At 36.8% G+C, this 24245-nt stretch overlaps 1 protein-coding gene across 3 annotated transcripts in view; it reads left to right on the top strand.

The window, feature by feature from the left end:
• The window catches only part of NDST3 (N-deacetylase and N-sulfotransferase 3), a 213124-nt gene that overhangs the window by 178300 nt on the left and 10579 nt on the right, over window positions 1-24245 (top strand). For all 3 annotated transcript variants that reach the window (XM_030815757.1, XM_030815756.1, XM_030815758.1), the window contains exons 8-12: window positions 1800-1896; window positions 8244-8367; window positions 12281-12455; window positions 15776-15946; window positions 17299-17408. In XM_030815757.1, coding sequence (XP_030671617.1) covers window positions 1800-1896; window positions 8244-8367; window positions 12281-12455; window positions 15776-15946; window positions 17299-17408 — 677 coding nt within the window. The remainder of the gene's footprint in view (window positions 1-1799; window positions 1897-8243; window positions 8368-12280; window positions 12456-15775; window positions 15947-17298; window positions 17409-24245) is intronic.

Raw genomic sequence — 24245 nt, 5'->3', positions numbered from 1 at the left:
CTTCTGAACCACGAGGTACACCAACAGCCAACAGCCACTGAATGTGGACAGCTTTCAAAAGTATTAATTGGGGATTAATACGGGGGAAAGCATTTCATGGGAAAATCACTGAGCTTCTTAAGATAAAAAATACCACATGAATATGGCATATTCAGATGATTCTGGGGGTAACCTGGATTTCAAAGCATAGACTCTTATGTATCATAGAATTACAGGAACAACTTTGCATTTAAATTGTCCACTCCATGATCTGTGAAACATAATAATCTTGGCAAATAATTACATATTGCTTACTATATGTCAGACTGGGCACTTGTCATGTGTTAACTCATTTAATCCTCACAACTACCTTAAGTGGTAGGTACAGTTATGATTTGAATTTTACAGATGAAGAAACTGAAGCACAGAAAGGCTGAGTCAATTAAGCAAGGTCACACAGCTAGTGTGTGGCACAGCAGGAATCAGTTGTAGGCCATCTGGTTCCAAGTTGTACTTCTTAATCACTGTTCTAAACGCTACTAGAGTTACAGACAGAGCTAATAGTAAAACAATAACAATCATCAGAAGTAGAACTCAGTAAATTTTTACTACAGATTGAAGTTGTTAACTCTGAACTTTATCTTCAATGCATTCAGCTTTCAACCGTAAGTTAATTACCTCCTGAGCACACACAGATAACTCCAAGAGGAGACATAACTGCACATTTAGCAAGTTAAAGTTGGTGGTTGTGGACTTATGACTGCATATTACTTTTCCGTTGTTTTAACAAGCATCTTTTCATTTTAACCACCACGAAACACCACCAAATGTTAGCCAAAGGAAAGACACACAATTTTCCTGCTAATTTAACCTTATTTTTAAACTGAAATCCTTATTTCAGGTGACAAGTTTTAAACTGTTTTTTTTTTTGGAAGAACAGCCAAAAAGAATACTCTCACTTTAGTCTTAACATCTGTTGCTTATTAAAAATAAGCAAAAGTCTTATTTAACTTCACATACCTATGGTATTAATTGACTAGAAATAAAAAAGTGGTACTGTTTGCCCATTCCTGAAATAATATTAAAGGGTACTGTAATTCTTCCTCCTTTTCTACATAATATATATTTTGTTCTTAAAATGAAGGGTGTTCTAAACAGGACTTGTGTGGTGGATGTTGGCGTTAAATATTACAGACCAAAAGCAGAATCCCTAAGGTAGTAATTCACTCTCATTATTCCCTTTTGCTAAAATTCAGGACTTTCTAGCATCATAGTCTATAAAGTTACATTTTTAGATATACATTTATCAACCTTTGATGGCAGCTGAGAGGTATCTGCTGTCTCTTTAGATAGTAGTATTTTGGCCAGATCCCTATCCCTTTGAAGCACAGCTGGAAAGCTCAAAGTTACTTAGAATAAAGATCTGACAACTTATATTTCAGTTATGTATTGAATAGTGACATTGTATCATCTTTTAGGTTAGTTAGCAGGAAGCATAATCTCTGCCCAGTCAGCTAACTATTAAAAAACAAAAATAGAACTGCTAGTAGCCAATTAAACTCTTCATGCTATGAGACTGTTTACCCAAAGTGGAAATACTGCCCCTCTCCAGCCTCCTCTGTAGACTCTCAACCTCAAGATGGAACGGAGTTATTCAGAACTTGCATGATGCCACTTCAGGGCTTTCATTTTTTTAAAAGAGCCTATTTTTTATCCCAGCGTTTCCTGGTATACTTTTAAAGAACACAAGTTGGAAAAGCTGGCACACAATGGACACATTCATGAAAAAAAATACATCTCTATGTTCTTCTCCCATTTAGAATCCTTGCGATGACAAACGCCACAGAGACATTTGGTCTAAAGAAAAAACTTGTGATCGCTTACCAAAATTCTTGGTAATAGGACCCCAGAAAACTGGTGAGAACTTTTTATGTTATGATTAACCAGTGTAAAATTTCTGATGACTAGACAATGAGTTCTTGTCACAATAAGTCTGTAAACTTCCCATAACTGCTAATGAATGAATAACATGTTTTTCTCTGACATAATTTTCATTTAGCTCAGTAATATACCTAAATGCTTATCAAAGTGTTTTTTAAGTGAAGGGAATAAAACAGATGTCACACTGTTCAAATATCTAGCAGTCAATTTGGTGGCACATTTTTTCTTTTTTCCCAAATGATTTAATTGAAAAGTATTGTAATTAACACTTCTAAAATCAAAGCTAATCACTGACAGGATTGTATCAAAAGTCAAGAGAGACACAGATAAGTACCTATAACTCTTTATAATAAATCCCTTCTAGAGAAATAGTCCCTTAGGCTGCCATTTTCCTAATATTGTTTATTTGTAAACTATTTCTTGCAGAGATGACTATTTTTTAAAAGTCTAAAAGATATTTCACAAATAGAATTCCTAGACATACACAAAACTTTGTGCTAAGAAAGGTGTTTATTTACACCCAGGAGAAATCTTTTGCACCTTTTCTTAAATTGATGCGCAATTTTTTTCACCATAAACTTCTTTTTCACCATATACTTCTTTTTCACCATATTTTTTTTTTTGAGACGGAGTCTCGCTCTGTCACCCAGGCTGGAGTGCAGTGGCGTGATCTCAGCTCACTGCAAGCTCCGCCTCCCGGGTTCACGCCATTCTCCTGCCTCAGCCTCCCGAGTAGCTGTGGCTACAGGCGCCTGCCACCACGCCCGGCTAATTATTTTGTAGTTTTAGTAGAGATGGGGTTTCACTGTGTTAGCCAGGATGGTCTCAATCTCCTGACCTCGTGATCCGCCCGCCTTGGCCTCCCAAAGTGCTGGGATTACAGGCGTGAGCCACTGCACCCGGCCTATAAACTTCTTGTTTCTAAGAATCAGTATTAAAATGAAGCCTCATGGAAGCTTTAAACTACCAGACATTCATGCTATATCCTGCATGATAAATTATTTGGGGCCCTTGATTACTGGCTTCACAGAAAACAGCCTTTACAATCATATTGCTTGCCAAGGAGAATACATTCCCTCTCCTCATTGATCCAGAAATAACTGAGGAAAATCTGTGCAATGTACACAGGGAGTTTAGCATGTTCATTTTTTTCCTTAATGTCATTTGCAGTTATCAATCTGAAAACAATAATAAACATGACAAATACATTTTTCTTGTCCTTATTTATTTCACTTGTCCTTATCTATCTAAAGTCAAAAGGCAACTAGGAAAACATTTAAACTAAAATCTCTTCAGTGAACTCCCAGTCATCAAATAACCTTGTCAAGACTGATAACATCTTGAAGGCTTGGTAGCATTTTGCTTTAGAAAGTCTTGCAGGATTCGCTTCCTCTCATGTTGTGCTGGATATGCAGACATTTTGATATCATGGTTAGATGGTAGAATTATTAGTTGTCCTCTTAAACTCAATTGGGTTTCCAAATGTTTGTTACAATTTGGATATGGCATTTGTCGCTGGAAAAGACCTTTTATAGAAATTGATTTTTTATAGAAATTGATTTTTCCCAGTTTTGTTGAATATAATTTACATGCAATAAAATCCGCCCATTTTAAATGTACAATTAGCTGGATTTTGAACACTGCACACAGTTATGTCCACCACCACATTCAAAATACAGAAGTTGTTAGCCTAAAAAAATTTCTCCTTGTTCCTTTGCAGTCTATCCCCCCGATCCCCACCACATCCCCAGCCACAAGCAACTACTTTATACCATTACAGTTTTGCCTTTTCTAGAACTTCACATAAATGGAAGCATGTAGTGTGTAGTCTTTTGTAACTGACATCTTTCATTTAGCATAATACTTTTGAGATTCATGTTGCTGTATATATCCATATTTTGTGAAACTGATTTTTTATTTAAAGTATTTTCTCATATCAGTTACATGAGAATCAAATAGCTTCATTTTTAACTGTACTTTTGTCAAAAGTATTTTTCTGAGCCAGGCGTGGTGGCTCATGCCTGTAATCCCAGCACTCTGGGAGGCCAAGGCGGGTGGATCACCTGAGGTCAGGAGTTTGACACCACCTTGACCAATATGGTGAAACCCCGTCACTACTAAAAATACAAAAACTAGCCAGGTGTGGTGGCATGCACCTGTAGTCCCAGGTACTCAGGAAGCTGAGAGAGGGGAATTGCTTGAACCTGGGAGGCAGATGTTGCAGTGAGCCAAGATCGTATCACTGCACTCCAGCCTGGACAACAGAGTGAGACTCTGTCTCAAAAAATAAAAAGTATTTTTCTGGATAATTTTGCACAGATTTCTAGTTATCTGGATATTCAAATATTTTTCAGTGTTGAGGCTGACAAAAATATAAAACTGAAGATTTACAGATGGTTATTTAAATGTGTGTCTGTGATTATGTAGTTACCACTGACAAAATATATATGCGGGACAGTTTATTCAGACCCAAGAATATGTACAGGTAAAGACAGAATTCAGAAACCACAACTTAACAATTTTTTAACACTGATAAATTACATTATGCCTTTTACTGACTATGCAAAATAATTAGATTACATCCATTTTTTCTGTTTGTCTAATTAATGCTGGTCATGAAAGGTTATTAAAAGTGGCCGGGCGCGGTGGCTCACGCTTGTAATCCCAGCACTTTGGGAGGCCGAGGCAGGCGGATCACGAGGTCAGGAGATCGAGACCACGGTGAAACCCTGTCTCTACTAAAAATACAAAAAATTAGCCGGGCGTGGTGGCGGGCGCCTGTAGTCCCAGCTACTCGGAGAGGCTGAGGCAGGAGAATGGCGTGAACCCGGGAGGCGGAGCTTGCAGTGAGCCGAGATTGCGACACTTCACTTCCAGCCTGGGCGACAGAGCGAGACTCCGTCTCAAAAAAAAAAAAAAAAAAGTGAACAAATGTATTTAATACAATTCTTAAAAATAAGATTCAGAAAAGAATGTTTTCAGTTGATCTAAGAAAGGAATTAATCTCTCTGCTTTTTTTCTCACATTATAATGGCAATACTTACTTACAAAAAGATATTTTTTATTTTAAAAATGCCTCATGCATTTTTCTGGATTATATCTCATGTATATAATTGAGATTTAAATGTATTTAATGTAATTATTTATTATAATTCTAAGTTATATCTCAATAACGTTTTTATCTGGAAAAATGCCTTTTAAATATTCAGATATGGCACTCTTTAGGTGATTTCACCTAGGTTACCTCGCTAACCCTCATAAAACACTGATAGCTAAGTATTTTCTTCCCCACTACACAGATGGAAAAACTAAGACTCAAGAGAGGTTAAATAATTTTTGTTCAAATTCACACAGCTGGTAAGTACAAGAATAAAAATCTTGATCCTAGAATTTACCTGACTTCAAAGAACATGCTCTTTCTACTTTACTATGGATTTCATGTAATGGAGCTTTTTTCCTCCAATAAATTTTAGATATTGCTTCATAGTTATTCTAAGTCAGTGATTCTCAAGGTGGTTGCCAGAGCAGCAGCATAAGCATCACCAGAAAACTTATTAGAAGTGCAGGCCAGGCACGGTGGCTCACGCCTGTAATCCCAGCACTTTGGGAGGCCGAGGCGGGCAGATCACGAGGTCAGGAGATCGAGACTATCCTGGCTAACACGGTGAAATCCTATCTCCATTAAAAATACAAAAATTTAGCCAGGTGTGGTGGTGGGCGCCTGTAGTCCCAGCTACTCGAGAGGCTGAGGCAGGAGAATGGCGTGAACCCAGGAGGCAGAGCTTCCAGTGAGCCGAGATCACACCACTGCACTCCAGCCTGGGCGACAGAGCAAGACTCCGTCTCAAAAAAAAAAAAGAAGTGCAAATTCTTTGGTTATAACAAAGGCTTGCTGAATCAGAGATACTGGGATAGGGCTGTGCTATCTGTGTTTTAACAAGCCCCCCAGATGAATCTGATACATGCTAGTTAGAGAACCACCGTTTCAAGGCAAGCTTGTGAAGCACATTTTTACTTTGTATATCGAAGATTACTGTTTTATTCCCTAAAATGATCTATGATTACAGACAAACTGTTCATTGTTTGGCTCAGATATAATCTAGGAAGACTACCTCTTTCAATTCATTTTTTAAGACAATATTGCTGTTGACAGAGTTATTTTAACAATTTTTCTATTGTATAGATATGGTAGATTTAAGTAAATATTAAAGAAAGCTTAATTTATAAATACTTAAATAGTATTTATTTACTTAAATATTGCCATATTTGTACCATTTAAGTAAATAAACACTAAAATACTACCTTACTTCCATATTAATACTATTTAAGGGTTGGGCGCAGTGGCTCATGCCTGTGATCCCAGCACTTTGGGAGGCCGAGGTGAGCGGATCACCTGAGATCAGGAGTTCGAGACCAGCCTGGCCAACATGGTGAAACCCCGTCTCTACTAAAAATACAAAAATTAGCTGGGCATGGTGGCAGGCGCCTGTAATCCCAGCTGTTTGTGAGGCTGAGGCCTGAGAATCGCTTGAGCCCAGGAGGCAGAGGTTGCAGTGAGCCCAGATCGTGCCACTGCACTCCAGCCTGGGCAACAGAACAAGACTCCATCTCAAAAAAAAATAATAATAATAATACTATTTAAGTAAATACTAGCATATTAATGCTATTTAAGTAAATACTATACTATCATATTAATATTATTTATACTACTATTATTTAATTAGTACTATTAATAATACCATATTAATACCATTTAAGTAAATAAATACTAAAGAAAGCTTATCTGAAAAATAAGAAAATTCAAAGTTTTGTACAAATGGCAACATGACATAATTACTAAGCAAAATTAGAGTAATTTCTCCAAGTGAGAGAAATATTATAAGGCCATGTCTTATTACTATTGCTAACTATTGACTTGGAATATAATTATCAAGTCCTGCTCCACAGAATGTATAATAGTGTAAATAATAGTATATTTCTCTCTTAGGAGTAGCCAATATATAGAAATACTTTTATATTATGATCTTTTAAACACAGTCATAGTTACAGTATTAAATACATGGCTAAATCTTTGACAAACTGAACCCAAACTGCCTTACTTTCTCTTGTACCAATCTGACTAAGCTGCACCCTTTATCTCCTCATTTAGTCTTATAAAACTCAAATTGTACAGTTTATGACATTGCTCACTTTTTGAAAAATCACGCCCTTACTCCCCAATAGTCACAAATATATATGCGTACCTGTGATACACCATTCTCTTCCCTAGTAAATGCAAATTCTGTAAGTTATGTTGCTAAGAAAGGGCACCATTTTTTTTTTCAAATTTAGCAATTTAAACAATTTTTGACACTACTAAGTACATTCAAGCTTAAGCAAACTTGTGGAAAGATTAAATTCTGTCTTGAGTTTAATTAGCTTTCATAGGCCTCAGGAAGAACTTAATATGAGAACCCAAGTATTGATTTTGGTAATGTAATATGTTAAATAATAATATATTTCGTTTATATAGTGCTTTATTACCGTCAAAATGTCTTCAAGTACATGTCCTTTCATTCTCAGAGAAAATCTATGAAATAAGTAGGCAGGTGATTTTCCATTAAGAAAGCTGAGACAGGCCAGGAGACGTGACTCACTCCTGTAATCCCAGCACTTTAGGAGGCCGAGGTGGAAGGATTGCATGAGCTCAAGTGTTCAAGACCAGCCTGAGCAACACAGTGAGACCTCATTTCTACTAAAAATTAAAAAAATTTTAAAAATTAGCCCCGCACAATGGTGCATCTCTGTAGTCACAGCTACTTGGGAGGCTGAGACAGGAGGATCCCATGAGCCTGGTGTCGAGGTTGTAGTGAGCCATGATTGCACCACCACACTCCAGCCTGGGCAATATGGTAAAATGCTGGAAAAAAAAAAAAAAGAAAGAAGGAAGGAAGGAAGGAAGGAAGGAAGGACGGACGGAGGGAGGGAGAAGGGGAAGGGAAGGGAAGGGAGGAAGAAAGAAAGAAAAGAAGGAAGGAAAAGATAAAAAGAAAACTGAGACAAACAGAAGCTAAAAGACAAAGTCACAGACAAATCAGTCATTGAGCTGAGATTGAAAGCCAGTTCTCTCAATCCCTCCAACAGGCCTCTTTTCACACCACACTATCTCCATTTTTTAGAACCTGCTTCTATTAAACTGCCGATTATCTATTCAATTTATTTCCAGGAGTAGTTGTAACAAATCTGTTTGGATCATTGTAATATTTATTAATGACTTTAAAGTGTTAATCATAGGAAATTGTGTTTTCATTTAATTAATTTCTGAACCTCTATTGTCTTTCCAGGTACCACTGCTTTGTATTTGTTCCTGGTTATGCATCCTTCCATCCTTAGTAACTCCCCCAGCCCAAAAACCTTTGAGGAGGTACAGTTCTTTAATAGAAATAACTACCACAGGGGGATTGATTGGTAAGATGGGTTATTAGTATAAATCTAAAAGTATATGTACTGTGCACAGTATAAACTTAGCACTAATATTTAGAAACATCTAAGTTTGTAGTCACAAATAAAAGTTAACCTCTGTGCCTTGGAAATTGATTGAATATCATAAAGGGGCTCAGAAATTTTTCAGAACAAAGTCTTCTCAGTTTATAAAGAGACTTGTTTCCCCAAGAGGATCACATGTAATTTCAATTGGCATTAATTTTCTTTGATGGTAATTATAGATATTAAGTCAGAAGAATAGCATAATATTCAGAAATTTAATTCCTTTCTACTTGTAATGAAAAAAATTTTTCATATCTTTTTATTCTTGTGCACTTTTTATGAAGTGATGCTATAGCCAACATATGTAATTTTCTATTTTCTTTGGCACATAAAAGGAAAAATAAATAAAACTAGAAATGTTTGTATATTGCATGAGTAATCAAAGCTATAAAAAAACTATCAACAATACACAGAATTTAATTCTTGCCTTTGAATCAAAATTAGAAATATATCAACCATCTGAAGAAAACACTTAAAAAATAAAAAGGTCAGAATACACAAAATACAGTCATGTAGTAGAGATAGATGTTACAAACTAACATGTTAATCATAAAATGTATCTAAAGGTCTTGCTATGAAGGTATAATGCTGGACAGAGAGTGGTATAAAGGAGTGAATTATAATAATTCTGCAGCATAAATATATTTTGCATGTATTTTAGCATAGTCATATATATCTCTGTTGTCAAATTGCATGATCTCAATTTTATAATTATCAGACCCCTGAGGAGCTGCTTATGAGAAGTCCGAATGGAAAAGAAATGCATTGAGTATAATTTGAGCACCTACTAGGATTTACATATATTCTAATTGTTATATATTTCACTGCCAATTTTTCAGTTCAGGGTTTGATATTGATTAATTGTGTGGTGTTACATAACAGCTGGAAAATCAAGAAACCATCAACAGTGGCCTGGCACAGTGGCTCACATGTGTAATCCCAGCATTTTGGGAGGCTAAAGTGGGTGGATCACTTGAAGTCAGGAGTTTGAGACTAGCCTGGGCAACATAGCGAGACCCCATCTCTACCAAAAATACAAGAATTAGCCAGGCATGGTGGTGTGCACCTGTGGTCTCAGCTAATTTGGGAGGCTGAGGTGGGAGGATAACCTGAGCCCATGGATGTTGGGGCTGCAATGAGCTGTGATTGCACCACTGCACTCCAGCCTGAGCGACAGAGTGAGACCCTGTCTCAAAAAAGGAAAAGAAAGAAACCATCGACTACTTCAGCTATATTTGATCACTGACTCAAATATACATGCCAGTATATAATTATAGAATAAAACAATGTTAACATCAGGACTAAAAGGACTGAATAAAAACTGCTTGGAGGTGGACAGGGATGTATTAGTACTACATTCCTGTCAATAATTGGATTCTCTAGGATTTTTTTTCAAAAAACATATTTTTGAAAAATTTATGGTAAAAAATTATTGCAATAGTTATTCTTAATTTTTTACCATAAATTTTTCAAAAATATATTTTGATCATCATGTGGCTAGGTACTCTAATAGGAACAAAAAGTCCGGCTGGGCACACTAGCTCACACCTGTAATCCCAGCACTTTGGGAGGCTGAGGCAGGCAGATCACCTGAGGTCAGGAGTTCCAGACCAGCCTGGCCAACATGGCAAAACCCCGTCTCTACTAAAAATACAAAAATTAGCTGGGTGTGTTGGCAGGTGCCTGTAATTCCAGCTACTCAGGAGGATGAGGCAGGAGAATCACTTGAACCTGGGAGGCAAAGGTTGCAATGAGTCAAGATCGTGCCATTGTACTCCAGCCTGGGTGACAGAAGGAGACTCCATCAAAAAAAAAAAGAAAAAAAAGGAAGGAAGGAAGGAAGGACGGACAGACTCAGGGTTGACCCAAATAACAAATAAATGTGGAGTATTGCAAAAAAAACCCATTTTTCAGGTAAAAGAAAATGCTGAAGTTTTATGTTTTATAGAAGTAGAAAAACTTAAGGGATGCAGGCATTTGCTTTTAACCCCTGAATTGTTAAAACACTCCAGTTTGTTCACTAATTCTTTGAATAACCTGAATTTACATTCTCTAAATGTGAGCCTATTTGTGGAGCTTCAAGTTCCCATACTAAAAATATGAACCTTTTATTTACTTCTCTATTCATCGAACATCTTTCAAGTGCCTGTAAGTGCCAGCCACTACACTAGAAAAATGAGGACATATAGGCAAACAAGAGTTGTGCCCTGCCCTCTCCATGAGCGCCTGGGGCCTGGCAAAATCAACACATTATAGGTCCAAGATCCAGACTTGCTTGAGGAGGTTTTCAAAGCCTAAACTGTTCCAGATACAAAAGACTTCTAGGAAGGTAGGGCAGGTTTAAGAAGCTAAAATTTCTGCTCTTTTGTGTGATTTTTGAAGCCTTTTTCAGAACAAGCAAGTTTGAGTCAAGCTTGGACCAAATAAGATACCACTAGACACTTGAAATAATCTTAGCACTCCTGGAACCAGTGTGAGCTTCTACATAAGAAGTATCCTGAAAGTTGGCACCCTCTGTAAATAGAATGTACACCAGAACAAATAGCACATCAAACCTTCCAGAAATTTTTGTATATCTCTTTCTCCCTAAAAGGGTGCCAGAATTACATATCACCAACAAGCCAATTCCAGACAACATAAAAGGATTTCTTTACTGCTCTGAATCTCAAGATATCACTGTGTTGCACCAGCTAAGCTTTGCAATATGTTAACAACTGGAATCCTACCAGAAGCTTTATCATGTTTGAGGATATGATCTCAGTCAAAAATCTATGAACATCTCGTGATCTTTTGGTCAAAAGAAAACAAGACACTGTAAAAAAACAGGTCATTGCATGAATATTAATGACTTTTTTATTCAGTAATTATTGAACTACCTTGTCTTGGTAGCCTAGTGTGACAATGGCTTATGAATTGAAGGGGGTGGCAATGGAGGCTGAGAATCCCCAGAAGCTATATTTTTACAGTCACTCTAAAAAATCCCTTTTCCTCTAAAGGAAAAAGGAAAAAGCACTCTTAGTGCTTCAGAAATATTTCTTATCATATGCTGAATTAGTTATATTTGACAACTTTATTCAGGTGGAACATTAAATGAAATCCTACATTTCAGTGCTTGAACCTATAGATATCCCTGTGTTCATTCTGCTGGTAATTTGAGTTCTCTCTACCCATGAGGATATAGAACATGACCTTGGGAAATTTGTTAGAATTTTATATTTGGAATATACATACTTTTTAAACTTCTCTTACAACTATTCTAAAGAGGAACATAAGTGGCTCTATATGAGAAAAATTAAGCAAATAAGCAATATTTATACCAGATATGCTCTGCATCTTTGACACTATGTGATTAAACGTAACACTGGCACAATACATTTGTGGAAAAGAAATTATTTCACTTGCAATAAAGTAAAAAATATTTTCTCTAAATCCTTTTAAAATGTCTGAACTGAACATATCATCTGTTTTAATACAATTTTCTTTTTAAGTACTTGAATTTTTCTCTGTACAGTGTTTCTACATTGAGACACATTTGATATAGTTAGGTCGATCACTGTTGCAGTTTGATCACTCTGTGTCTACATTTTTGTTATCGCTTATATTTTTTCCTGATATAAGCAAAACATAAAGAAAATGTACTTGGAAAAACATCTTCCAAACACATTATTAGTGTTCTAGATATTTTTCTCTTGCTAACTATAGAGGACAAATGCTGTAAAGAAAAAGGCTTTTATTTAGGAAACACATGAATTTGTGGGACACTTTTAACATCTTTGGTCACCAGAATATGAGTATAAACCAGAATCTTATTTTGAGAAAAATACTCCTTTTCTAGGTATATGGATTTCTTCCCAGTCCCATCTAATGTCACTACCGACTTTTTGTTTGAGAAGAGTGCCAATTACTTCCACTCAGAGGAAGCCCCTAAAAGAGCTGCTTCTCTGGTTCCCAAAGCCAAGATTATCACCATTCTCATTGACCCTTCAGACCGAGCATACTCCTGGTACCAGGTAAGGAAAATGCAAATAAAATCCAACAGGGAGAAGTGGAGTATGGACAATGGAGCATTGTTTTTAGCAATACCCACTACCTCAGGTTTTCACAAAAGAGATTTGCTAGTTGTTTGATATCTACAGAAAAATGGACAAGTTTTTCTTGATTTCCATTGAGAAATTTCCTCCGCTAAGTTTTTGTTCTTATTTTATTAACTTAATTAATTTAATAAAATGTATTAATGCAATAAAAGAAACTAAATTAAAATATAACAAAATATGTACTTTTTTATATCTCTGCTTCTATATATCTGCATTTTAAAGGTAATAATTTAAAATCATTATTTTTTCATCAAATACATGTGTACTCTATAAAGAGTCAGATAGCAACAATTTCAGACATTGAGGGTTATACAGTCTCCGTTGCAACTCTACCATTGTATTTCGAAAGCAGCCATAGACAATATGTAAATGCACAAGCATTTATTGTGTTCCAATAAAACTTTACTGAATAGGCAGTAGGCCATAGATTGCTGACCCTGGCTCTAAAACAGCTTAAATAACTGCTTGTACTAAAGAAACAGCTTAGTGGCAAAACTAATATATATAAGAATCTTTAGGCTGGGCGTGGTGGCTCATGCCTGTAATTCAAGCATTTTGGAAGGTAGGAAGATTGTTTGAGCCCAGGAGTTCAGGTGGGAAGACTGTTTGAGCCTAGGAGTTCAAGACCAGCTTGGGCAACATAGGGAGACTCTGTCTCTACAAATAAAGAAAATTAGCCAGGCATGGTGGCACACACATGTGGTCCCAGCTACTTGGAAGGCTAAAGTGGGAGGATTGCCTGAGCCTGGGAGGTTGGGGCTGCAGTGAGCTGTGATTGCACCATATACTCTAGCCTAGGTGACAGAGGGAGACTCTGTCGAAAGAGAGAGAGAGAGAAAGAGAGAGAGAGAAAAAGAAAGAAAGAAAGAAAGAAAGAAAGAAAGAAAGAAAGAAAGAAAGAAAGAAAGAAAGAAAGAAAGAAAAGAAAGAAAGAAATTCTACATCCCTGAGAGCCTAACATGTCTAAATGTTTCTTGTATACTCATTGCCATTGTTTTCTGATGTTGGTTAGAACCTTGCACAGAAATGATCACTTTGAAATAATTTAACAAACTCTAGTAATAATATATATCAGATACACTTTTAATAAATAATTGCAAATAGGAAACAATCTTTTAAAACTTGTTTCGGTGATAGTTTAACCACCAGTTGGAAGAGTTTCATATGAAGCAGTCAAAATTAACATAAGAACATAGTAAAATTAATAGAGTCAATGTCTTTAGTCTCTAGGACCCTTAGTTCTCATTTCTCAGTTTTGTAACTTAAAAAATGCTTTCCTACGGTTCATGTGTTTATCCATTCATCAAGTAATTTTAATGACTACCATGTGCAAAGTTTTGTTCTAAGTGTGATTTGAAAAATAAATGTGATGCTATACTTGAAATCGCTTTCAGCCTAATTGGAGAAATATGCATAAACAAGCATATAAATTAGAAAGTAATAAGCGATTGACATATAGACTCCTTCAGAATGACAAAGCCCACCTGACAAAGACCACCTAGGAAAGGATAGATTTATTCATGGCTGTCGCAGAGAAGCCCAAATACCAGAACCATGGGGCACTTTCTTAAATAAGGGAAAGATATGTTAAGGGGATAAATTTAGGTAAAATTAAAATGAAGAAGTGTTTTCATAGGTGCAAAGCAGAGCTATGTAAAGGAGTTATCATCAGGTCAGTGCTGAAAAGCAGACTGAGGGTCCTATTTTCTTGGAAACAAAAATGTTAAGACAAATGTGGAATGTTCTATGTACAAAAACCTCTAATCTGAAATCTGCAAGTAGGCTGGATATATGACTGCTTCCCTGTGTTAAAGTGACCCACATAGCTTAGATCCTCCCTACAAGAGTGGGATGTTCCATTCTTATTGATTTGATTTAAAACAGCTAAGTTCTTGACAATTATAGTATTAGAGAATAAAGTTGCTCATTATTGAGTCCTTTTGCTACTTAATAAAAGCAGTTTTTGAAGTTCACAAGAGGAAGAACAGATTGTTGGAAAAGGTTTTGTGGCAGGAACATAGTAGGGAAAGGTCATAAAAGCAGATGAAATCTTAGATAGGCATTTTGATAATAATCTGAAAAATAGGGAGTGGAGACATCTTGGAAAGCTAAGATCCATAAAAATCCACAATTCTATACTAATCATTCATGCCAAACCTGAAGCCATCTTCTAAATCAAAACATACAGCAAATTGCAAATCGCCTGATTTCATTTTGCAACTGTTACCTTTTCCACCAAGTATCTGGAGAAAAGAGAAATAAGCCTTAATTGACTCCAAGAAAAAGAAGAAAATTGGAGCTTGGCAACCACTTAGTCCCTGAAAAATAGAGAATTTACAGAAAAAGAAGGCTTTAAGGCTGCAAGCTAACAAAATGTCCTAAATATTACAAATAAATCACAGTGGCAAAATGCAGGCCTTAACAAAGTCTAGTAGAGTTTGTAGTCCAGTGATTTGAATCTCAATTGCAGAAAATTTGCTATTCAACTAGATGAGGTAAACATCCACAAACTCACCACTAAGCCTGAATATTTATTGACCAATTTAAAGAAAAGGTGATTTCCTCAAACCCATGGGCCTAAGCCTGAGCCATTATGAAATATTTTCCTATTTGGATGGCTGCTTTCTGCATTTTCTGCACAATGAATGATTCTGATTCACTGCAAAGGTTACCATTAGATAAAATAATCTTGGCTTTTAGATACCAGGGAATGTATGATAAAAGCTGTGGACTTCAGATAATGTACGTGTCAGACTTTCTAGTACTTTCCTCATTTAAAAGAGCTGATAGGCCTTTTCTAATCTAAAACTGCATTACTAAATGGAGCAAAACTATTTGGCAGAGATAGTATGGTGCTTGTCTATTATAGATATTTACTGGACACTATAAATGGTTTGCTTATGAGCTGGAAAGAGGGCATTAACACAGCTTTCAAAAGTTTACTTTCACAATAAAATACATACACTAAGGAAACAACTCAGTAATGTTGGTGAAGGAATCCTATCAATAAGAATTCAACTTCTACCAGATAAATTCTCAAAAATTTACTCCCATAAGTATCATAACTTTAAATCCTGATGCTCCAAGCAAACATTTTCTTCCTTTACTAATTTCAAAATAGACAACTCTCCAGCAGTGAGGCACTTCTTTAGCTTTGAGACTTGTCACAAAAATTGGTTTTTAATTATTGATGCCTATGGTTCAGATTAGTTTAATTATCCACCTTTTCATCATAGCATCAGCGATCACATGAAGACCCTGCAGCTCTGAAGTTTAGCTTCTACGAAGTGATCTCAGCAGGGCCCCGTGCACCCTCGGAGCTCAGAGCCTTGCAGAAGAGATGTTTGGTCCCAGGGTGGTATGCCAGCCACATCGAGAGATGGCTTGTTTATTTCCCCCCATTTCAGGTATGGAGTAATAAGGATTTACATCATGTTAGAATCTCTTTAAGTTGATGACTTTGCCTTAAGGTTAAGAAAATTTTCAATCGTTAAACTATTACTAGTTTTTCCTCTTTAGTTGTAAATAATGAGTCTATGGCAAAGAGAAATAGGCAGAAGTAGAAAAACTTTAATTTTCTAAGAGTATTTCAGGATAATTCTCCCTGCTCTATTTGCTGTGCATACCTTTCCTGATTGTAAAAAGCTTCGAAAGCTTTAGATCCCTGATTCTTACCCTGAGAATAAAGTTTGAAAGAGAACCTCTTAACCACACAAGACAAATAATGTTTTGCTTAATTAAGTGCCATTATTTCCTTTTTGAACCACCTTGCTGAATTTTTGATAAGTCCTATGTTTTTCTCAGCCCCTTGAATTTCTTCTGCCTGGCATCAACCTAGATTGCAAAATCAGCCCCTCATGGAATCACGTAAGCAATCTAGTCACATCAGACACGGTATATACTTGTGAGTCTAGAGCTATGCTGTCCAGTATGACAGCCACTACCACATATGGCTATTTTAATTTATATTAAAATCAAATAAAATGAAAAGTTCAGTTCCTCAGTTGCTTTAGCCACATTTTAAGTGCTCAATAGCTAAATGTTAGACCCAGCAGCTATAGAACATGTTCATCATCACAGAAAGTTCTATTGAACAGTGCTGGTCTAGGCTAAACAGAAATATCAGAGAAGAGGTATGGATAGACAAGACCTGCTTTGCAGGCTTTGTGGCCTTTAATCCTGGTCTCCTCTCATCTTGCTGGGTTCACCCTCCTTGGCGTAACAAGCAACTTCTTCTCCTTAGTCTCTTGAGGAACTTTGTTGATGTTCAGGTTTCCTGAGGGTCTAACCTTATTCTCCATATAGATTATCGAAATATTTCTTCAACCCTTACAGTGCTATTCCTGAAAGGAATCATGAGGAATGACATGTTCTCTGTCAGATTACATCTGGTTTATTATAACCTTTCTTCTTTTCTATTGTACTTTCCAGCTTGAATGACAGGATCATTGCTTTGTCTGTTTTGAAAGTTGGTTTCCATTTGTGATTTTCTAGTCACTTTTCTAAGCTCTCTTGGTCTTTCAACTGCCTTTTTTGTTTTCATAGTGTGACTTCTCAGATTGCAAACCTGAGTGTACTTAATCGGTGTGATTTATTTCTTATTCCAGGTCATTAATGAGGATGACCTGGATTCTAACACCAATGCATGCAATTCTGCTCAGGACAGTGTCGCTCACTGAATGAGTTCAGAGTGCAGAAATTTTTCATTATACAGTTTACATGTCTTTTTTCAATGTGCATTTTTTATTTGATAATTTAGTTGCTAATTATTGATGGGCAACAACTAAGAACAGATCCTGCTACAGTGATGGATGAAGTACAGAAGTTTCTAGGAGTCTCGCCTCATTATAATTACTCAGAAGCTTTAACGTAAGTTTATATTCTAATTAGTTTATTGACATTTCAGTAGAGAATTGATTTCAAACAAATTGCAGTTTGGTCATACAACTGTCAGATTACCTGTTCCTTATACACTGGTTATTTTTCAATTTGACATTAAGCACCAAAAAAAAAAAATTTCAACAGTGTGACACAGAAATGTCCTAAATCCTGTGTTAATTCCTAATTGTACAAAGATTTCCCTGAAAGGAAAGTAGAGAAATAAAACAGTGGTAAATCTTAAAACAAACCACAAACCTTAAAAGAAGTTATCTGAAATAAGTTCATAAAGCCTGAGCCTATTTAAGAGGCAATATGGGGCCTCTTGGAAGTATGAACAGGTGAGTAACTAGGTAGTTTAGGAACTGACTCTTCTATCATTTGTGTAATTTTCAGAAACAATGTCATACAGCAAGAAATAGTCCATAGGTGATTGAATAAGCAGAGAGAGATGTACTATTATTGCTCCTAAACAAACATCTTCTTATTTTTTATTTTTTGCATCTTTGTCTTTATCCACTATTTGACCCTGTTACCTCTCCTTCAGAGTCCTCAGCAGTTAAAGCACTGGTTTGATTTGTCTGTTTGTTTGTATGGTTTTTTGCTGGTTTCCTCCGATTTTCTTAGGTAACTGACTCTCTAAGGTCCACGACTGGGGACCAGTAAGGCACTAGGGCTGAAGAAGGCAGTCACTCTCGGAGGTGTGCCCATGCCTGATACGGAGTGCTGTGTCCTAAGGTGCCTCTCTTACCTCACCCTAGTGCTGACTCTGGGCTTCACTTAGCATTTTTGAAGAAGACCTCTATCTTACTGTGTCCATTTAGAATAGTTGGCAATCAGATTTAGGAGAATTATATTTGTGCCTACCACACACGTGTAGAGCAACTGGAAGATATGAGTTGGATTGGGTCATGGACCTGACTCACACCATAAGTTGGGTTTTTTTTTATTACATGGACTGAGCCTTAAAAAAACTGAAAAAGACTATCATGGAATTCTTCCATTGTATTTTTCAGTATAAGACTCAGTTCCACGGATGAAGTAGTTTTCCCTTTTTTTTTGTCCTCTTTAACATCAATTTAGAAAGTGAGAGACAGGTTTCCTTTACCTTTCAACAAACTTTGCAGAAAAAAAAAAGATTAGCAGAAAAACATCAAATACTGCTTATATCTCCTACAAATCAAATATAGAGACACGTAAGGGACGCATTTTGGTGTAGAGGACAAAGGAGTAGGTGGAACTCTGCAGTTTTGAGCTTTCTTCCTAAGAGTCATTTATACTTTGCTGTTATTATTAACCTTCTGACCTCTGTGTTTTCTATACTATGAGTACTGTCAGAGTTTTGTAGAGCTTAGTTCAAGTACTAACACAGACATTGGCCTTAGGTATTTAACATTCAACTTGACCTTAAAGAAAGCTGAGTGATTTCAGTTTGCACTTAAAAATTCGAGACCATTTTCTGTTCTGTATCTTTTTAAGTATCTCTTAGAAAACAAAGCTTTTATTTTCTAAACAGTTTCCTATTTCAAGTTAGGTTATCTGTGGGTCTTTTTTATAGAGTATGTAGCAAAGCATTGTATTTCAGAAAAAAAGAAGTACAGTATTCTATAAAGACAGAGTTGCTTTTTCTTATGGGATGGTCCTTGACCTGCATGCTGTGTATTTGTCCCCTCTGCAGCCAGCTCAGCAGCAAGCTTTTTATTCATCTCCACTGCTGAGAAAAGGCAGTGTAAACTTAAGAGAATATCAAAGCAACATACTATATACAAAGAACTGTAGGTCCCTTTGCACCTGGGATGTATCTAGCTAAAATTACTGATTATATGATTCTCTAACCTGGTTGGGGGCTCAGTGGGTGAAATAGCAAGATAAGATATGTGTAGTCCTGAAACCACAGTTTCTGTTCCAGCAGTGCCACCCAGGCTCTCGCCCTGCAGGTGGAGATAATGTGTTTCCATTCCATTTCTTTTTATATTTTCTTGTCAATCATCAATTGGCCTGACGCACCTTGTAAAACCTGGCAGTGCACTAGTTGTAGAATATTGGGAAGTTTCATGTCATTGTCTTGGGTCTAAATTGATCATCCTTCATCCTATGCCCTTTGTAGTTGTTTATCTGAAACCTGTCTTCACAATTTAGTTACTCCTGTTAGAGTAACTATACTGATAGCTGTTTCTGTAGTGCTTTGGAAATATTGAGGACGACTAGAGGTACAAAACACATATCCTCAGAAATGCCATTTATACCAGTCTGTATACTTTGTACACTTTGGTATTGCTTCTTATTTTTTCTTCTTATTTTCCTGCTGGTGATAATGATGACTATCTCATTGGTGCTTAAAAAAATTGTTTTTTCTCATTGGAAGTCCTCTAAGGATATAGTAAACCACAAACCAATATGAATTCTCAACTAACTACATAAATCTAGTGCTTTGCATAGAGTAGAATAAATGAATGAAGCAAGGTCTATACAAATGTTTTACTTGCAATCTTGGCATGAAAGAGTACTCCAATTTAAGAGATCTCTAAACTTATTATCTTCCATATAGAAAATTTCAGCATCAAAACTATTTTCAAGAAGAATCACAATAAGCCCCCAATGTCAAGATTGTTGTTTATTCTTTTCCACAAGTGCTAAAGAAAGCTTTCAAGACTTCTAAGGATACACAAAGTCACTGAAGAATCTGTGATGTCTTAAAATGACTTAGTACTCTCTCATGGGTGTTAAATGACATATTTAATGTTAAATAACCTGATTTTCTCAGTGATTATGTGAATGAAATAAGCAAAATAAGCTTTAAAAATATAAATAAGAACTTTCTCATTCAATCAAGTAAATTATAATTTACAACTCTTGTTCCACATACCCTTAATCAATAAATGGGATTAACATACTAACATTATTTTAGTTTTTGTGTTACATGTTATATAGTGTTTTGAAGCAATCATTCGAAATAAGACAGGAAAAACAATGCTTAGCATGGAATTGTGCTAATTTGTATACACTAAAATGAAAAATATGAACTTTTAGTTTTGCCATGAATACACCTATTCACAATGATACCTAGCCATAAATGCCAATGACACATGTCTTCATGTTTAGAAATACTAGTTAGCTAAATACCTGAACCTGGCATCTTTATGTCTCAGTCAGTTAACCTATTTGTCAAGATGAATGAAACCAGACTATGTTATATGAATTTTTAGTACTAATTTACTTCGAAAACGTCAATAAATGGGCAACGAGAATTTGAAAGCCAGGAGTTGAGTATAGTTGTTTGTTTGTTTTGTGGATAAAGGTTAGCTAAGTCATGAAGGACTGAAGCTGCTTCAAAATTCAGAAGGACTTCAATAGCTTTTAATGTAACTTCCTTGGCAACCAAATTTATATTGCCTGGGAATTGTTTTCCTACCCACTGTAGATAAATTTGAGTACAAAAGTACCACATTAAAACTTTCTTATTAGCAAATTATAGTAGCCATAGTAACTAAAATCTGCTGGTTCTCTGGACGGCATGAAAGAACACCTAGAAATGCTGAGTAGGGAAAAGAAAAAAATAGTCTACTCTAATTTCCTATTATGAATTTTTAAGTGGTTGTAACAGTTCAAAATAAATATACATTTATATGTCCTATATATCTCTCTCTCTTCATAAAAACACAATGTGACATGTACAATTAGCTCCATTTTTTCAGATTAAAAAAAACTGGGGCACAGGAAAGTTAAGCCAAAAGATACTCAGCAAGTAAGTTGAGGAGGCAGGACTGAAACTCAATCAGTTATCTCTGGAACCTACACTGCCAACCTGTTAAGTTCTTCATATTGGCACAGGATGTTAGAACCACAGAAAAACAATACTGTGAATTTTTAATAGTGAATAGCATATTAACAGGAAGTGCTTCCTTAAAAAGAACTAGAACCTTAAAATGAGCTATGGAAGCTGTCTCAGATTTTATTATGAATAAAATCCATCTCCAGGTACACTGGATGTCACTTTTCTTCATAAATATGTAATCATAAAGATATGCAAATTAAAATAACATTGAAATACCACTACATACCCATTAAAATGGCTATAACCCAAAAGACAATACCAATTTACTGTATTAGTCCATTCTCACGCTGCTATGAAGAAATGCTCGAGACTGGGTAATTTATAAAGAAAAGGGATTTAGGCTGGGTGGGGTGGCTCACACCTGTAATCCCAGCACTTCGCGAGGCCGTGGCAGATGGGTCACCTGAGGTCAGGAGCTCGAGACCAACCTGGCCAACATGGAGAAACCCGTCTCTACTAAAAACTCAAAAAATCAGCCGGGCATGGTGGCGGGCACCTGTAGTCCCAGCTACTTGGGAGGCTAAGGCAGGAGAATCACTTGAACCTGGGAGGTGGAGGTTGCAGTGAGCCAAGATTGCACCATTGCACTCCAGCCTGGGCAACAAGAGTGAAACTCCATCAAAAAAAAAGGGGGGGGGGGGGGCGCGTTTAATTGACTCACAGTTTTACATGGCTGGGAAGGCCTCAGGAAACTTACAGTTATGGCAGAAGCCAACTCTTCACAAGGAGGCAGAAGAGAGAATGAGTGTCAGCAGGGGAAATGCCAGATGCTTATAAAACCATCAGATCTTATGAGAACTTACTATCACAAGAGAAACTGCCCCAATGATTCAATTACCTCCACCTGGTCCCGCCCTTGACATGTGGGAATTATTACAATCCAAGGTGAGATTTGGGTGCGGACACAGAGCCAAACCATATCACAAATGTTGGCAAATACGTGGAGAAACTAGAATCCTCACACACTGCTAATGGTAATGCATAATATATGGCCACTTTGGAAAGCAGTTTTTTAGTTTCTTAAAAACTAAACAGAATCTCACCCAACAATCCAGTTTCACTTCCAGGAATCTACCCCAGAATAAATGAAAACCTAAGTCCATAAAAGCTAGTAAGGGAATTATTATAGCATTATTCATAATAGCTAAAAACTAGAAACAATACAAATGTCCTTCAACTGGTGAATGGATTTGTTATATCCACACGGGGGGAAAAAAAAAGGAATGTCCAGAAAAGAGACAAATGTAGAGTTAGAAAGGGTTTATCTGGGCCAGGCATGGTGACTCATTGCTGTAATCCCAGCATTTTAGGAGGCCGAGGCAGGCGGATCACCTGAGTTTAGGAGTTCAAGACCAGCTTGGCCAACGTGGTGAAACCCCATTTCTACTAAAAATACAAAAATTAGCTGGGTGTGGTGGCACATGCTTTTAATCCCAGCTACTCCGGAGGCTGAGGCAGGAGAATTGCTTCAACCCAGGAGGTGGAGGTTGCAGTGAGCCAAGATCGTGCCACTGCAATCCGGCCTGGGTGACAAGAGTGAAACTCTGTCTAAAAAAGAGAAGGAAGGAAGGAAGGAAGGAAGGAAGGGAGGGAGGGAGGGAGGGAGGGAAAGAAAGACTTTATCTGGAACTAGGGATGACAGCAGGGATTGACTGCAATGGGCTGCAAAAATAGAGGTTTTGGAAGGATAGTGGAAATGTTCTAAAACCAGATTGTGGTGATAATTGTACAACTATATAAACTTGCTAAACAGTGCTGAATTGTATATTTAACAATATGTAAATAATACCTAAAAAAAGTTGTTAAAATAAAATGCATATCAGTAAAATTATTCCTTAAATCATAAACGTGTTTGCCAGAAGAGAACTGATTTTAAAAATCTGCTATGCTTATCCTATATTAGTAATATCTAAATAATGGTATTTTGATTTTGAAATTTACTGAATTGCTATTTTCAATTCAATATTCACCCATAGAAATGGTTTTTCGATGTAAAGGCATTTTAGACATACTTTAGTCTTCTAAGTGTAATCTGAATGTTTTGTACAATTAACCCGCACGAGGGTAGAAATAAAGTCATGTTTTCATTAATATAAAAATGTCAGCCAGGCACGGTGGCTCACGCCTGTAATCCTAACATTTTAAGAGGCTGAGGCGGGTGGATCACCTGAGGTCAGAAGTTCGAGACCAGCCTAACCAATATGGTGGAACCCCATCTCTACTAAAAATACAAAAATTAGCCGGGCATGGTGGCACACGCCTGTAACCCCAGCAACTTGGGAGGCTGAGGCAGGAGAATTGCTTGAACCCGGGAGGTTGAGGTTGCAGTGAGCCAAGATCGCACCACTTCACTCCAACCTGAGCGAAAGAGCAAAACTCCACCTCAAAAAAAAGAAAAGAAAAAGTCACTGTTTAGAGGTTGAATCATTGGAGAATCCTGGTGCCCCTGCCCACAAGTCTTTTACAGTTATTTCTAAACATCCCAGATGATATTCCATACAAGCTTAAGAACCATTCTTACCCATTCTTGTTTTACTCTTTAAATCAACAAAATTTTATTGAATAACTATTATATGCATGACTCTGGAGACACAATGATAAACAAAGTATCCCCACCTCCAGGTTAGGGTAGCCCTAGAAGCAGACACTAAACAATACACGAACACTTCCTCCAAAATGTTCACTGCCTGAAGGCCTTGAAAGAAGGGCCCCAGCCATGGCAATGGTTGCCAGTGCTTACATAAAAAGATTGTTTCCTTGCTGTTCCACCAGACTTCAGAGAAACAGTGCTGCTGTCTGAATAGATGTGGGGAGATTTTCTCCATCTTCTATTAAACTTCTTCATTTGGGCTCTGAAATAGTATTACTTGTGTCCCAAACTCATAAGACCTTCAGTGAACAGCAGTCCCTTCATCTATGATGGTTCTCTATGAAGGACCAGACCCAGTCCCTCAGGCCACTGGGTAAATAAACATGCTTTCCCTTCTAGCTTC

The sequence above is a fragment of the Nomascus leucogenys genome, chromosome 7b (assembly GCF_006542625.1).
Source record: "Nomascus leucogenys isolate Asia chromosome 7b, Asia_NLE_v1, whole genome shotgun sequence".
Lineage (NCBI taxonomy): Eukaryota > Metazoa > Chordata > Mammalia > Primates > Hylobatidae > Nomascus > Nomascus leucogenys.
The sequence above is the reverse complement of the archived record's forward strand: the minus strand, read 5'-3'. Positions and strand labels throughout refer to the sequence as shown.